This window comes from Schistocerca cancellata, chromosome 2, assembly GCF_023864275.1.
Source record: "Schistocerca cancellata isolate TAMUIC-IGC-003103 chromosome 2, iqSchCanc2.1, whole genome shotgun sequence".
Classification (NCBI taxonomy): Eukaryota; Metazoa; Arthropoda; class Insecta; order Orthoptera; family Acrididae; genus Schistocerca; species Schistocerca cancellata.
Window position 1 is genome coordinate 177850840 of NC_064627.1, and position 17964 is coordinate 177868803.

Sequence of the window (17964 nt, forward strand, 5' to 3'; positions counted from 1 at the left end):
AAGAAAAATAAGAAGCAGGTTATTTTTTTTAGTCCAGTTGGTTAAGATGGTATGGACATGTTAAGAGGATGCATGGGAAGAGACTCCCCAAAATTATGGAAGAACTAAAGACGGATGGGAAAAGACCTAGAGGACGCCCAAAAACACGGTGGAAAATGGGAGTGAGAATATCTGTAGAAAGGAGAGGTGTGACCTGGCAGCAAGTGGAGGAAGAAAAGTGATGGGAGGACCGAGCCAAATGGAGAGGACTCATCAGCACCCAGACCCGGCAGTAGCTGGAGCGGGATTCGGATATAGATAGATAGAAGAAGCAGGTGCTGGTAGAGCTGCGAAACTGGACAATGACGGCGGAAGAACAGAGCGGTGGAGACGAAGCAGGCTTACCTGTGCTTGGCCGGCTTGAGCCCGTAGCGCTCGGAGAGGAAGGACTTGGGCAGCGACAGCGACCGCTGCTGGGCGTCCAGCGCCCTCTGCGGGCCGCCGTCGTCGTCCTCGTCGTCGTCGTCGTAGTGGCCGGCGGCGCGGTGGTGGGCCTGCGTGGGCGCGCTGCCCGGCCGCGACACGGGGGCTTCGCGCTCGGCGCTCCCACTGCCGGCGGAGCCCGACCCGAGGAAGCGGCCGCGCGAGCCGGCCGAGCCGCTGCCGGCGCTGCCCAGCGGCGTGGACGCGCCCGAGCTCTTGTGCGTGCGCGGGGACTTGGTGACGGTGCGATCCGACGTCGTCACCCACACGTCGCTCGAGGAGGACGACGCGGAGGACGAGGAGGATTCGCCGCCGCCCTTGTTGGACGGCGACCGGCTGGCGCCGGGCACCGACACGGGCGAGGTCTTGGTGCTGCCGCGCTGGTGGTGCTCCAGCGGCAGCGCGTCCAGGTCCAGGGAGAGCCCGCCGTTGCCGCGCAGCGCCTTCAGCGCCTTCTGCTGTTGTTGAGGCGAATGCTGCGGCGGAGTCGGCGGCCCGACCGCGTCCACGGTCTTGGGCCGTTCGCCGAGCAGCGCCGAGCGGCGGAGCTGCTGCTTGTCGAGCCCGTTGCTGGCGCGCCACTTGCCGAACCGCTTGAGGTCGTCGCCGGCGTCGGCGGCCAGCGCGGCCGTAGCCGCCGCGGCGCCGTCCAGCACGCTCTGGATCTTGCGCGTCAGAGCGTCGTACTCCTCCAGCCGGTCCAGCGACGGCGGCGACGAGCGCGCGCCCGACCCGTTGGAGCGCCGCGACGCGGAAGGCGCCGACCCGGCCGACGCCGCCTTCTCGTCGGGAGCGTCGTGGTGCGCCCGTCGTCCTGCGCCGTTGCGACTCCTGGACGCGGCCGAGGACGCGGAAGAGGACGGGTAGCTCTGCGAGGCGCGCATGGACAGCCCTCCGTTGCCGCCCGCGGACGGGGGCAGCTTGGCCGCCGACGAGGAGGGCGATGGCGTCGACGACTTGGTGGGCGGGTAGAGCGAGTCGCGGTGCGCGCAGTGCGGCCAGAAGTCGCACGTGTCCGGGTTGCACGGGTTGGCGTCGGCCGCCGAGGTGGGCGTGGTGACGCCGCGCTGCAGGCTGCGCCGCGGCCGCTGCACGTACTGCGGGGGCGGGGCCGGCACCTGCTGGTGGTGGTGCAGGTGCGAGCCGTCGTGGTGGTTGTGCGGGTTCGACTTGCGCACCACGAACACGTTGAAGGGGCGGCCGTTGTCCTTGCGGCGCGCCGGCTCCTCCGACTGGTCGGACGAGTGGTAGCGCTGAGCCAGCAGGGCCCTGGCCGCGGCGCGGCTGCGCGTCCCGTACAGGTACTCCGTGACCGCGCGGGCCTCCTCCGCCACCGCCTCCCAGTCGTCGTAGCGGCAGTCCTCAGACTGTGCCTTACCTGCAATTAAATAAGAGAAAAAAAAAAATGGTTCAAATGGCTCTGAGCACTATGGGACTTAACATCTATGGTCATCAGTGCCCTAGAACTTAGAACTACTTAAACCTAACTAACCTAAGGACATCACACAACACCCAGTCATCACGAGGCAGAGAAAACACTGACCCCGCAGGGAATCGAACCCGGGAACCCGGGCGCGGGAAGCGAGAACGCTACCGCACGACCACGAGCTGCGGACTAAAAAAGACAAATTTTCAAGCAAATACTAAAAACATCATAATGAAATGAAACCCTTAGCTGCTTACAGGCGTTTACATACGTCAACGGGGACAGATGAAAATGTGTGCCCCGACCGGGACTCGAACCCGGGATCTCCTGCTTAGATGGCAGACGCTCTATCCATCTTTTTTTCTTTTCACTGCCAGTGCGTCGCGGCCGAAACCCCTCCCACCCCTTTTTTCATTTTCCCTGTTAGGTCATAGCACTAAGTGTGCAGAAATCGTAACACAAAATTCCCATTCTCCGATGTAAGAAAGACAAAGAAACCTCTTCTCTGAGTAGAAACTGAACACTGATAAAAACTTAACAATTCTTCTTGAATCACACAAATACTTTGGAGGTCGAACACGAGTAATTCTCAACAAAATGTTTTGACAAAAAAAAAACTTTTCGTGTAACATAGAAGTTCCTGAAGCAAGGTAATAGTGAATAATAATAAGAAACCAAGTGACTTTTAATTTTCTTCTGTTCGTTCTCGTTCAAGGTGTTGTAGTGGTTCAACATATTTAACCAACATCCATTCTTTCAAAAATGATCTTCAGCATGTTGCCGTAGTGCTTCTTGTGGTTGCGATACGTGCTGATTTCTGCATTTTCACACTTCATGTAAACGCGGAATTATATCTCGTTGTCCGACCCAAGTTTGTGGATGACATAACTATATTTTCCCAGTAACCAGCTAATGGCGTTGGTTTTTAATTTCGGAAACGTCTGAGCCACCGAGGACACAGAGGATAGTGCGACTGCAGGGATTTATCTCTGGCACGCCTCCCGCGAAACCCACATTCTCAACGTATTGTCCCGCACTACATTCGTAGTGCCCCCGCCCATTATACTCATTACTCGCGGCGCGTTGCCGATTCCCGTAAGAGTTCGGGCTCTGTTCGTGCATTCGCACAGAAGAAGAAGATGGTCAAGTGGCCGGTGAGCCTAAACAGGTTTTCGGAATAGTTTGGGGGTAGTACATTACCACCGGATTTGACTATGCACCGATTATGACATTAGATATAAGGTTAGTTATAAGATCAAACTAGGATAATAGGAATAGCATAAAACTGCAGCGACTACGTCATCGGCCAGCCCAGTGCCAGGGGCACTCCCACTGGGATTAGCTCAGTGGGAATGGCCAAAAAAGCTAGGTTTGTATCTATTCTGGCACACTTGTAACGCTCCGGGTAGAGTAGTCATAATAATAACCATTTGCAAGTAGTATCCCAACAATAGAAGCCAAAATCAAGGAACACTACACAGACAATAACATAGTACAGTGTAGTATAGTAGATTAATCCCCATAGTGGTAATGGAGTGTAGTAATAACCTGTAGTGTTAAACATAATAATAGCTGCAGATAGAACTTAGAAATAGTTAAATATGGGACCTACTAATGTATTTAGGTAGTAGGTTACATTGTAACATGATAATGATCAAATAAAGATTTAAAAAAACAAAAAAAGAAACTATATATATTTACTAAGAAGGTATCTGTTCTTTCGGACATGTCCGAAAGAACAGATACCATCTTAGTAAACAAATACTAATAGCCAAAAAATTATGACCACCTGCTTAAAAGAGTATTGGTCCACTTCTCGAATGCAGTTGAGCTATGATTCTGCTTGCCGTGGATTCGACAAGAACTTGAAAACTTTCCAGAGGTTTTTGGCGCCTGATATATACCCACACGTCACAGCAGTTAGTTTGTGGGTGCAGAGCCGCGCCCGATATCGTCCCAGTTGGGTTTCACCAGATTCGGATAAGACTTGAATTTGATGGACAAGACATCAACGAGAGTTCACTATCGTGCTCCTCAAGCCGTTGCAGCACAGTTGTGGCCTTGTGACACGGACAGTTATCTTGCTGGAGTATGCCATCACTGTTGAGGAAGACATCAAGGGGTTACAGGTGGTCCCTAATAATGTTCACGTTGCCCACAACTCTCAAGGTGCCTTCCATTACTACCGCAGGTTCCCCCGGAAGCCAAGGTGAATGCCCCCTTAACATAATACTGCTCCCACCGGCCTATGTCCGTCGCGCGCTGCATAAATGGCTCTGAGCACTATGCAACTTAATTTCTGAGGTCATCAGTCGCCTAGAACTTGGAACTACTTAAACCTAACTAACCTAAGAACATCACACACATCCAGGCCCGAGGCAGGATTCGAACCTGCAACCGTAGTGGTCCCTCGGCTCCAGACTGTAGCGCCTAGAACCGCACGGCCACTCCGGCGCGCTGCATATTTCGAACGCCTGTTCACCTGGATGACGGCGTATCTGGACATGATCATTGACCTGTTTTAGCAATAAATGGGATTAATCCGACCAGGCGACAAGATTCCGCATCTCGTGGTCGTGCGGTAGCGTTCTCGCTTCCCACGCCCGGGTTCCCGGGTTCGATTACCGGCGGGGTCAGGGATTTTCTCTGCCTCGTGATGGCTGGGTGTTGTGTGCTGTCCTTAGGTTAGTTAGGTTTAAGTAGTTCTAAGTTCTAGGGGACTTATGACCACAGCAGTTGAGTCCCATAGTGCTCAGAGCCATTTGAACCATTTTTGAACTGATCCGCGGTTCAGTCTCAATGATCCCGTGCGCACTGTAATTGACGAATAGTTGGGTCAATCTGGGAACATGTAGGGTTCCTCTGCTGCGGAACACGATGTTCAACACTGTGCTCTGGACAGTGTGCTCCAAAACACTTGTGTCTGAGCCAGCACGGTACTCTGTCGTCAGATCTGCCACAGATCGCCGCCTATCCTCCTGTAGACAGCGGGAAGGCCTCCAATCCCCAAGTTCTGAGAAGAAGGATGGACGTTCAACTTTTTGTCTCCTCCTCGTAGTTTCAACATTCTTCAACCACATTCCATAGATGCTTACGACAGCTGACCAGATTCGCCGTTTCCTAAATTCTCTCTCCCGGGCTCTGGGCTACAATAACCTGGCTTTTATCAAAGTCGCTTAAGTCGGCGGTTTTCCGCTTATCGTAGCTAGAATGGTTCCCCATTCGTCTCTTCTCCGTTGACATGTTTTCCTCTCCGAGTCACGTGCCCTCAGTGCTACCACGCAGCATACAACCTTGCGGTGGGCAGTGGTCATAATGTTTTGGCTCATAAGTATACAGTATAACTTCGTTAGCTCGAACTCGCTTTAGACCAAAGCGAAAAAAATGCTGGCGAACACGAAAAAAATATTTTTCACCGCTGAAATACGTTAGTTCTTATGGGAAATTTTATTGTTTAACACGAATTTCGATTAAGTTGAATTATGAACTGTTTTCCAGTCCCTGACGTAACTAAATTTCATTGTAACACAAATTTCCGATGTCACAGAATTTTTAAGTGTTAATTTACGAACGCTATAGTTAACAATTGCTTGTAAGATTGCAAGATATTTTCGTTCCCGTGAACGTCAGCAAACCGTGCTTGAATTTTTTGCAAGAAAATGGTGTATTGTGTGAGTGCTTGTACTTTTACGGTCACTTTGTAGTGTTATTAGTCCACATTAATGTAAAATTATTGATACTTCAATATGTTACACATTAATGTATCAATGTACATGTATAAGTATTAAAATTGTGTCTTTCATGTAATACGATTTTTTTTAGTATGTACTCTAGATTTGTCGGTCCCTTTGGCTTCGGGTTAACGAGACTTTACTGTACTCCAAGAAATGAAGAAATGTATTGTAAGACGGCAAACTGTGTATGACGCATTTCTCCATGTTAACTGTAATTCGTAGCTTCTACGCTCGGTAACAAACACCTATGCAAATTGATTTTTTTGGTCATTAACCATACTTAGTTTGTTTCTATGGTATGTGGCATCGGCGGTCATCTGGTTGGCCGCACTTTAAGATACACGCGCTGCCACTCACGCCGCTATGTTTCCTACAGCCACCACCGCGGCACGAGGGCGCCCCCAAGAACGCCCACGCCGCTGCCAATGATATGCAAGCATCCCCTCTCCGGAGCTCCAGCGGCAGGTATACTTAAGTTCAAACATCTATGTACAGAGTCAGTTTTGTGTGTCTGACATTTCGTAACATTTACGAACTTCCATGGCAGTCAGGGATCGTCATCTACGGCATAGTCATTGTATTGATGACTGACTGAATTTAAGCTTTTGTATTTGTTTATATTTCAGCATTATAATCTATTGTTAGCACTCACGCTGCAACTGCAGCAAGGAAAGTTTTGTATTAATTTTACTATTTGATGTTAGATGTAGATTAAGCTACTACTTGAATTCATTCCTAGGAATAAAGTTAGGCATCAGCCTAGAACTTTTTATCTGCTGGGGGACTGAGGCCCAATGCTTTACTTCTATTCCGGAGTTGTGATATCATCTAAAAGAGGCGAATAATTGAACTGGGTTGGCTCGACTCCTGGATATTAGTAAAACTTTGGGTCTCAGTCCATCAGTAGATAAACAGTTCTAGGCTGATGCCTAACTTTATTTCTAGGAATGTTTACTCATGTTAGTGTAATTGCTAAATTGTATAATTCCATATGTAATTTGTCAATAAACGATCATTGAAGTAATTCTACATTAAGCCAGTGATCGATACATTAAGAAGTTCAGATGTCAATTTTTGCCTTATAATCATTTTTATCTTTGCCTTACCATCTTTGTAATCAATAATGTACTTGAAAGTCGGCTAATAACCCGAAACCTAAGTTGTACAGTAAAGATAATGAAATTTGGGCAACAAGGCAAAAAACAGTGTTCATTTAGTTAATTAACAATGTTTCAACAAGAACCAACAGTCGATTTAATTAAAATGTATCTACTGTGTTTATTAAACTTTTGGAGAATCGCTATGTATTATGCACCAACCAAACAGCTGTCGTGGAAAAATAAACACAGTTTACATCAGTTCGTGAAAACTAGACAAATAAAGACAAAAATTACGTGCACATGCATATGAACTCAAGTCGCCGGCAGCAATGACTGTGACAGAAAAGGAACAGAAAGAAGAATCTTATTGAACGCAAGTATTGAAAAGGGGGAAGAAATAAAGTGGCGTGACTGATTGAGAAACGAGAAATAGAGGAGCGCCAGTGGGAGAAGGAGAAGATGCGAGCATTTTCTTTTCTGGTTGACGGGGAGCACTGGCAGCATATCTCAATATTTTTCGGGAAAAGTTGTGAGGTTGACGAAAATAAGGACTCCAGCTTTTTCTTAAATCCAGCAGGGCCTTGAGTCGTGCGCAGAATGCATGGCTACTTCTTCCATCAGAGAAAGAGTTTGCGGGCGTTTTTGTTTTATGGATGAGCAGAGCGTTAAAATAGAGAGACCTTGCGATTATGTTGAGATGATACATACTTGATCTCTGATATGAGCTACTGCGGTACGTGTGTACTAAGGATACGCAAAGTATACATAGCGTATGGCAGTCACCATGCTAACTGCGTGTATGAAACACGTATAACGTCCAACATTGCAACATGTTGAATATGTAGCGCATACATGCATTCCTGACTAGTTCTAATAACAGTCTAGAGTTTTTCATTGGTTGTACCGTGTTGGGCTACATCGCAGTAGTACAGGCTCGGCAAAATATGAGATTGCAATAGTTCACGTAAAAGGCGGAAAGAGACGAGACGGTCTACCGCTACTGTCGTCTGAAAAAATAAAAAAAACCGATCCGTGTAATTTCGAGGTTGTGCTTCTCTCTCTGAAATTCTGTCAACGGCAGCTGTGTTGATACCTCGCGATGTGCTCCGGGCAGTCGTTTTCTGACCTCGCCAGTGCCACAGTATTCGACGCGGCGCTGTACACTTGTCGCTCAGAACGACAGGGCAGAAGGTTTAATTAAAACCTGCGGCATTTTTATTGCCGTTTCCTCCGGGCTCAAGCCGCATTCTGTTACGCAATCGCTCGTATTTGGTCTGGACAGAAGCGGAAAAAAAAGAGACCGTCGCAACAACTGAATGTCTAGTTAAGTGGCCTTTATTGAAATTCCTCTGCAAGCGGAAACCTTGAAATCCACGTACTATGCATTTTTCTCGTAAGTAGATCGACTACACATGATGTACAATTGCCGATTTTAAAAGCGTACTAGTAATGCATTTAAGCTTAGAATTCCATACCAAAACAGGTTATTTTGTCTAGTTATTAATTAAGAGTCCGAGCGTCGTGGTTTCTTCTTTCCTCAGAAGGATGGGGATTATTCTGATGCGTTCGGTGACGTCGTGTTTATGCTGTTACATGGAAAAGTTCTATGAAATTCCTCTGCAAGCGGAAACCTTGAAATCCACGTACTATGCATTTTTCTTGTAAGTAGATCGACTACACATGATGTACAATTGCCGATTTTAAAAGCGTACTAGTAATGCATTTAAGCTTAGAATTCCATACCAAAACAGGTTATTTTGTCTAGTTATTAATTAAGAGTCCGAGCGTCGTGGTTTCTTCTTTCCTCAGAAGGATGGGGATTATTCTGATGCGTTCGGTGACGTCGTGTTTATGCTGTTACATGGAAAAGTTCTAAGAAAAAAGAAACCGAAGCACAACGAAGGAATTAACTGAATGACACGGGAATTAGTAGATGTGATATACATGATGTACATGAATAGACAAACAGACGATTACAGTTTCAGAAAATTTGGGTAATTTATTCAACAGAAAGAGCTTCACAAACTGAGAAAGACAGGAAGACGTTGGTCCAGCTGTGGCCCTTATGCAAGCAGTTATTGGGTTTGGCATTGACTCATTTCTTGGATGTTGCCCTGAGGGATATCGTGCCAATTTCTGTCCAATTGGCACGTTTGACTTAACGTCTGATGCTGTTCATGCCTCATATACAGGGTGTTTCAAAAATGACCGGTATATTTGAAACGGCAATAAAAACTAAACGAGCAGCGATAGAAATACACCGTTTGTTGCAATATGCTTGGGACAACAGCACATTTTCAGGCAGACAAACTTTCGAAATTACAGTAGTTACAATTTTCAACAACAGATGGCGCTGCGGTCTGGGAAACTCTATAGTACGATATTTTCCACATATCCACCATGCGTAGCAATAATATGGCGTAGTCTCTGAATGAAATTACCCGAAACCTTTGACAACGTGTCTGGCGGAATGGCTTCACATGCAGATGAGATGTACTGCTTCAGCTGTTCAATTGTTTCTGGATTCTGGCGGTACACCTGGTCTTTCAAGTGTCCCCACAGAAAGAAGTCACAGCGGTTCATGTCTGGCGAATAGGGAGGCCAATCCACGCCGCCTCCTGTATGTTTCGGATAGCCCAAAGCAATCACACGATAATCGAAATATTCATTCAGGAAATTAAAGACGTCGGCCGTGCGATGTGGCCGGGCACCATCTTGCATAAACCACGAGGTGTTCGCAGTGTCGTCTAAGGCAGTTTGTACCGCCACAAATTCACGAAGAATGTCCAGATAGCGTGATGCAGTAATCGTTTCGGATCTGAAAAATGGGCCAATGATTCCTTTGGAAGAAATGGCGGCCCAGACCAGTACTTTTTGAGGATGCAGGGACGATGGGACTGCAACATGGGGCTTTTCGGTTCCCCATATGCGCCAAATCTGTTTATTGATGAAGCCGTCCAGGTAAAAATAAGCTTCTTCAGTAAACCAAATGCTGCCCACATGCATATCGCCGTCATCAATCCTGTGCACTATATCGTTAGCGAATGTCTCTCGTGCAGCAATGGTAGCGGCGCTGAGGGGTTGCCGCGTTTGAATTTTGTATGGATAGAGGTGCAAACTCTGGCGCATGAGACGATACGTGGACGTTGGCGTCATTTGGACCGCAGCTGCAACACGGCGAACGGAAACCCGAGGCCGCTGTTGGATCACCTGCTGCACTAGCTGCGCGTTGCCCTCTGTGGTTGCCGTACGCGGTCGCCCTACCTTTCCAGTACGTTCATCCGTCACGTTCCCAGTCCGTTGAAATTTTTCAAACAGATCCTTTATTGTATCGCTTTTCGGTCCTTTGGTTACATTAAACCTCCGTTGAAAACTTCGTCTTGTTGCAACAACACTGTGTTCTAGGCGGTGGAATTCCAACACCAGAAAAATCCTCTGTTCTAAGGAATAAACCATGTTGTCTACAGCACACTTGCACGTTGTGAACAGCACACGCTTACAGCAAAAAGACAACGTACAGAATGGCGCACCCACAGACTGCGTTGTCTTCTATATCTTTCACATCACTTGCAGCGCCATCTGTTGTTGAAAATTGTAACTACTGTAATTTCGAAAGTTTGTCCGCCTGAAAATGTACTGTTGTCCCAAGCATATTGCAACAAACGGTGTATTTCTATCGCTGCTCGTTTAGTTTTTATTGCCGTTTCAAATATACCGGTCATTTTTGAAACACCCTGTATATAGCGTACCAGACCTCGTAACAATACTAGAGACAAGCAACAGCAATGCACTCTGATGGCTGTTCCACATGCTCACATACCGGCCTGTGGTGTGTAGATGTGCGAAGTTACGTTGATATCCAAACATGTATTCGGGGTACTTACTTCTTTTGACAGGCAGTGTAATACAGCACCTTACACAGCATCATTACTACCGTGGCGTCAATGAAAATAAAATTCTAGAATGAATCTGTCACTGTGCAGTGAAGTGTGTTCTGTTTTGAAACTTCCTGACAGCAGATTAAAACTATGCGTCGCACCAGGACTCGAACCAGGAATCTTGCCTTTCGTGGAAAATCCTGTTACAGACTGAACTACCCAAAGGTAAGTTTATGGCTTCTAGTTCAACCCTGGCTAATAGTTTTATTCAGCAATAAGTTCCAGAGATGTAATATAAAAAACTATAAGTCAAGTGTCAAATGCACTTATACAAGAAAGTAACTTTAGTTTCGCTGCTTCAATTGACTCGGTATATCGAAAAAGCAGTAATGGAAATAAAAGAATGGCTCAAAAGTGGGATTAAAATTTAAGGTGAAAGAATACTGACGTTGCTATCCTCATTGAAAGTGAAGAAGAATTACAGGAAGTGCTAAATGGAATGAACAGTGTAATGACTACAGAATATGGATTGAGAGGAAATCGAAGAAAGACGAAAGTAATGAGAAGCTGCAGATATGAGAGCATCAAGAAACTTAACAGAAGAATTGGGGACCACAAAATAGAGCAAGTTACGGAATTTTGCTACCAAGGCAGGAAAATAACTCATGATGGACGGAGTGTGGAAGAAATAAAAAGCAGACAAGCTCTGGAAACAAGGATATTCCTGGCCAGGGAAGTCTACTAGCATCAAACATAGGCCGTAATATGAGTAATAAATTTCTGGGAACGTACGTTTGTTATACAGCATTGTATGGCAGTGAATCCCCATTTTTTATTACATATTAGTGTAGTACGTAAAGAAATGTGAATGTTTTAGTTGGACCACTTTTTTCGCTTTGTGATAGATGGCGCTGTAATATTCACAAACATATGGCTCACAATTTTAGACGAACAGTTGGTAACAGGTAGGTTTTTTAAATTAAAATACATAACGTAGGTACGTTTGAACATTTTCTTTCGGTTGTTCCAATGTGATACATGTACCTTTGTGAACTTATCATTTCTGAGAAAGCATGCTGTTACAGAGTGATTACCTGTAAATATCACATTAATGCAATAAATGCTCAAAATTATGTCCGTCAACCTCAATGCATTTGGCAATACGTGTAACGAAATTCCTCTCAACAGCGAGTAGTTCGCCTTCCGTTATGTTCGCAAAGGCATTGACAATGCGCTGGCGCATGTTATCAAGCGTTGTCGGTGGATCACGGTAGTAAATATCCTTCAACTTTCCCCACAGAAAGAAATCCGGGGACGTAAGATTCGGTGAACGTGCGGGGCATGGTATGGTGCTTCGACGACCAATCCACCTGTCATGAAATATGCTTTTCAATATCGCTCCAACCGCACGCGAGCTATGTGCCGGACATCCATCATGTTGGAAGTATATCGCCATTCTGTCATGCAGTGAAACATCTTGTAGTAACATCGGTAGAACATTACGTGGGAAATCAGCATACATTGCACCATTTAGATTGACATCGATAAAATGGGGGCCAGTTATCCTTCCTCCCACAATGTCGCACCATACATTAACCCACCAAGTTAGCTAATGTTACACTTGTCGCAGCCATCTTGGATGTTCCGTTGCCCAATAGTGCATATTACACCGGTTTACGTTACCGCTGTTGGTGAATGACGGTTCGTCGCTAAATAGAACGTGTGCAAAACATCTGTGATCGTCCCGTAATTTCTCTTGTGCCCACTGGCAAAACTGTACATGACGTTCAAAGTCGTCGCCATGCAATTCCTGGTGCATAGAAATATGGTACGGGTGCAATCGATGTTGATGTAGGATTCTCAACACCGACGTTTTTGAGATTACCGATTCTCGCGCAATTTGTCGGCTACTGGTGTGCGGATTGGCAGCGACAGCAACTAAAACACCTACTTGGGCATCATCATTTGTTACATGTCGTGGCTGACGATTAACATGTGGCTGAACACTTCCTGCTTCCTTAAATAACGTAACTATCCGGCGAACGTTTCGGACACGTGGATGAAGTCGTCCAGGATACCGAACAGCATACATAGCACACGCCCGTTGGGCATTTTAATCACAATAGCCATACATCAACACGATATCGACCTTTTCCGCAATTGGTAAACGGTCCATTTAAACACGAGTAATGTATCACGAAGCAAATACCGTCCGCACTGGCGGAATGTTACGTAATACCACGTACTTATACAGCGCCATCTATCACAAAGCGAAAACAGTGGTCCAACTAAAACATTCACATTTCTTTACGTACTACTAAAAATGGGGTTCCTATTTTAATAAAACGCAGTTCATATCCATTTGACCTATCGGGCCAACCATAGCGCCATCTGGTTTCCCCCTTCAAGCTAGACAAGTTTTGTTCTTTGTAGTTTTTTCGTTTGACGGTTATTTCGTGAGATATTTGGCCCGGTGACGATCAATGGACCACCCTATATATATATATATATATATATATATATATATATATATATATATATATATTTTCCATGCACTCTAGAATTCTTTACCCGTTGTCCCGTTTCCACAGTCTTTTCCCTAGGAGTCGGAACCTTAGCAAGTCAGTCAAAGAAACCTCAAAACTATGGATTTGACATAAATACATCCCCATTTTTTTTATTATTTTTCTCCTTTGACATTTCAATGGCACCTCCACCGTCCACCTATATGGGAGAGAACCAGCGTTGCCTTAGCTCAACAGAGCACTTATCCAAGTAGTGAGTCATAAACACGGATGAACAAAAATATGGGAACACCAAAACACAACGCATTAGTATGCCTAACACGTTTACGAAAACAGTTTGCATTCAGAAGAGCATCCAGTCGTCTCGTATTGGATAAACACAGGTCCTGTATGGACACCACTCTTCTTGCAAAACAGCAGTAATTTCAGGTAACGATGATTGAGGTGGGTAGTGATCACTCACATTTCTTTCCTTTGTAGACCAGAATAGCTCAATAACTGAGATTTAGTGACTATGCTGGCCAGGGGAGATGTGACGACTGATCCACGTGCTGAGAAAATCAGACTTGCTATGTGATCAGGGACCACATCGTATTGGAACACGGCGCCAGCCATCGGGAACAAACACTGTACCATGGGATGGACCTCAAATTGGTTCAAATTGCTCTGAGCACTATGGGACTTAACATCTGAGGTCATCAGTCCCCTAGAACTTAGAACTACTTAAACCTAACTAACCTAATCCATGCCCGAGGCAGGATTCGAACCTGCGACCGTAGCAGTCGGGCGGTTCCGGACTGAGCGCCTGAACCGCTAGACCACCGCGGCCGGCTGGGATGGACCTGATCAGCCAAAATAGTCACTTAATCCTTGGCAGTAACACTACCGTACAGATTACCAATTGGATTCATACGCTGCAACAATATGGCTGCCCAATATGGCTGCCCAAATCATCGTTGAACCCCTGCTGTGCTCCACTCTTGGAATGTGAACTCGAACAGAAGTTGGAAACACTTGAAAGTAGCTAACCAAAATTGTATCCTTTTATTCTGTGAAAATATCAGTGATAAGATTGTTCTAAATTATTCTGTGAAAATATCAGTGATAAGATTGTTCTAAATTAGTCATTCAGCAAACCTGCATCTGACTGCGTCTGTGAACTTGTTTCTTGCATTCCTCCATTTTGCCAGAAACGCAACATGTATTTGACTCAGCAATAAAATTTAAGAGAATAATGCCGTTTGTGCAATGGCATTAAGATGGTACTGGAAAATTAACTTTTGGCCCCAATGTTTACTTGGTTCTTTCATTGGTGGGTAACTGTACTCTACTACTCATTTTCATACTCAATTTAAGCAAAAGATTTGGATTATGATTCAGGCTGTTAGAAACATGATGTTCATCTCAAGATATATATTGTTAAAATTTTAAATCATATACAAAACCTACCGTAGCACGAAACATTCTTACAAAAATTTTACCAAACGCTTACTGTGTGAAACCTTGGGCATACAAATCTTAACTCTGAATATTATCTAACAAAACCAATTTGAAATCATTATATATCTTCTCTCATTTACGTGCTAAGGTTTGGTCTGGGGCAGCGAGCGCGACCTACCTCACAGCTGTCTGCAGACGTCTGCTTCCACCGGGCACCTAGCTGCGACTGCTCGGTCTTTCACTGCACGTGCCCGACTCTCTTAACCATCAAAGGACCTCCTACTCGAAGATATTATACTCGTTCAACCTTGCGGTTGGCAACAACCAACATTTTTCTGGAGCTACACTGATCAGACCTTAGCACATACCTTTCACACTATACAATATGACTCACCCTCCCAAACGACTTTCTTCCATTGTCCCATAATTCAGGTTTATGGTTTGGTCACCACTGTCTTGTCTTGCGGACATTTGCATCACCAATGTGCGGTTTCGGAATTTCAGCTCTCTCTGCTATTCCGTGTTCATGGAGCTCCCTTCGTGTTGTTTTGGTACGACTTTCAGTTCTGCAGTGATTTTACACCTGACATCCTCTTATTTTTGGTCACAAAACTTTTCAAAGACCTTCTATCACGATCAATCAACACACTTTCGTCAGTGTCGTGACTTGGTGGATGCTGTTCTTCGACTTCCCCTGTATGGGGTATAAATCTTCGATACGGTACCTCTTGAAAGGCAAGCCCTTTGGCTACCTCGCTTACGGAAGGATCCATTATACGAGCACGCTGAGGTTCGAATTCACTTAGCTCTCACATAATGCACTCACAACTACACAGAACACTTTTCTGGCCACGACTGATACTTGTAACGTATTGCGGACATTGTGCAGGTGCCGTTCATGGTCAAATACAACAGCGCAATCTGCAAACTTGACAAAGATCTACGTTTATTAGATTGAAGTACATATGATCCCATTGTGCGCAGCGCTCATTGAATATAGAAAATGGAGAGCGGAACAGGAGCCAATAGCGAAATCCATCGTTTTATTACAGCAGATCTAGATTTCAACCATTACGTAGCAAACTTCAGTGCATATAACAACACGAGACATTACTCCAGAGTTTCAAGTATTAAACAATACTGGTTGATGTACAACATAAAGGACATACGTAGCACTTTGGACTAATGTATCCTGTTGTCACATGCACTAACGATGATTATGCAATAGGTGAAATTTACATCTGCTCTAGAAACGTCGGATTTCGCGTTCGACTGCTGTTGTTTTCTCGATTATGTGATTATGTATCACACACATTTCTAGCCGTGTTTCCACATTTTTGTCGAACCCCTCTACGTGGAGATATTCAAATGGCACAATCCTTCCCATCATTTTCGCCCACACAGTTTATACTGATGAACCAGGACACCATAAGTACCTGCTTAATAGTCTGTTTGTCCGTCTTTGGAACGAAATAAATCACTGATTCAACGTGTCAGGGATTCGACAGTTTGTTGGTAGGTTTGTGGAGGTAGTTGTATGTGGCATTAGATGTCTAAGCACAGGTCATATAACTCCCGTAAATAACGGGCCGCTGATTTGCGTACGCGGTGATAACACCCGATAGCGAACAGATGGGTTCCATAGGATTTACATCTGGCTTATTTGGTCGCCTAGACATCAACGTGAGTTCCCCATAACGTTCCTCATACCACTGTAGCACGTTTCTGGCTGCCAGGCAAGGACAGTTACACCGCTGAAAGATGGCATTGCCCTCAGTGAAGATATCAAGCATGAAGAGATGCAGATGGTTCTCAGCTCTCAGCGTCTCTTAGATTACAATCACAGGTGTCATGCAAGTGCAGGAGAATGTCTCCCGTAGCTTAATACTGCTCCCATCAGCCTGCGTCCGTGACGGGCTGCACTTTTCGAGCCACCGTTCACCTCGATGACGGCATTTGTGTAGAAGATAATTGACTTATTGTAGCAAAAACGTGATTCACGTTTCCTCTGATAGACGGTCGAACCCCGTTGGTCCCGTGCCCATTGCATTCATAACTGACGATGGTGTTGAGTCAACATGTGAACACGTAGGGGTGGTCTGCTCAAATGGTTCAAATGGCTCTGAGCACTATGGAACTTAACTTCAGAGGTCATCAGTCTCCTAGAACTTAGAACTACTTAAACCTAACTAACCTAAGGACGTCACACACATCCATGCCCGAGGCAGGATTTGAACCTGCGGCCGTAGCGGTCGCGCAGTTCCAGACTGAAGGTGGTCTGCTGCGGAGCTCTTTGTTCAACAATGTACGATGAACCGTGTGCTGCGAAACACTTTTGCCTGCACCAGAATTGTGCTCTTCTGGCAGAGAAGCCACAAATCCCCATCTGTCCTATTTTAGAGAGCAGACAAGCCTGCGAACCCTACGTTCATTGAAGAGTCGTGAACGTCGAACCATTTAGAGGCTGCGCCAAATTCCCTTTCCTATCTCTTTCCGTAGATACTCACAACAGTAGCACGCGAACACTAGACCAGGTTCGCCGTTCTCGAGATACTCATTCACAGGCTCTGCGTAATACACTACTGGCCATTAAAATTGATACACCACGAAGATGACGTGCTACAGACGCAAAATGTAACCCACAGGAAGATGATGCTGTGATATGCAAATGATTGGCTTTTCAGAGCATTCACACAAGACACCTACGACGTGCAGACACGAGGAAAGATTCAAAATGATTTCTCATACACAAATAGCAGTTGACCGGCGTTGCCTGGTGAAACGTTGTTGTGATGCCTCGTGTAAGGAGGAGAAATGCGTACCATCACGTTCCCGACTTTGATAAAGGTCGGATTGTAGACTGTCGCGATTGCGGTTCATCGTATCGCGACATTGCTGCTCGCGTTGGTCGAGATCCAATGACTGTTAGCAGTATATGGAATCGGTAGGTTCAGGAGGGTAATACGGAACGCCGTGCTGGATCCCAACGGCCCCGTATCACTAGCAGCCGAGATGACACGCATCTTATTCGCTCGGCTGTAACGGATCGTGCAGCCACGTCTCGATCCCTGAGTCAACAGATGGGGACGTTTGCAACACAACAACCATCTGCACGAACAGTTTGACGAAGTTTGCAGCAGCATGGACTATCAGCTCGGAGACCATGGTTGCGGTTACCCTTGACGATGCATCGCAGACAGGAGCGCCTGTACTCAATGACGAACCTGAGTGCACGAATGGCGAACCGCATTTTTTCGGATGAATCCAGATTCTGATTGCAGCATCGTGATGGTCGCATCCGTGTTTGGCGACATCGCGGTGAACGCACATTGGAAGCGTGTATTCGTCATCGCCGTACTGGCGTATCAACCAGCGTGATGGTATGGGGTGCCATTGGTT

General features: G+C 45.9%; 1 protein-coding gene across 1 annotated transcript in view; it reads right to left on the reverse strand.

Annotated features, from left to right (window-relative positions):
• Positions 1–300: 300 nt before the first annotated feature.
• The window catches only part of LOC126152249 (uncharacterized), a 555653-nt gene continuing 537989 nt past the window's right edge, over positions 301–17964 (reverse strand). The window contains 2 exon segments of the mRNA XM_049915995.1: positions 301–491; positions 534–1840. Coding sequence (XP_049771952.1) covers positions 381–491; positions 534–1840 — 1418 coding nt within the window. The 3' untranslated portion in view covers positions 301–380.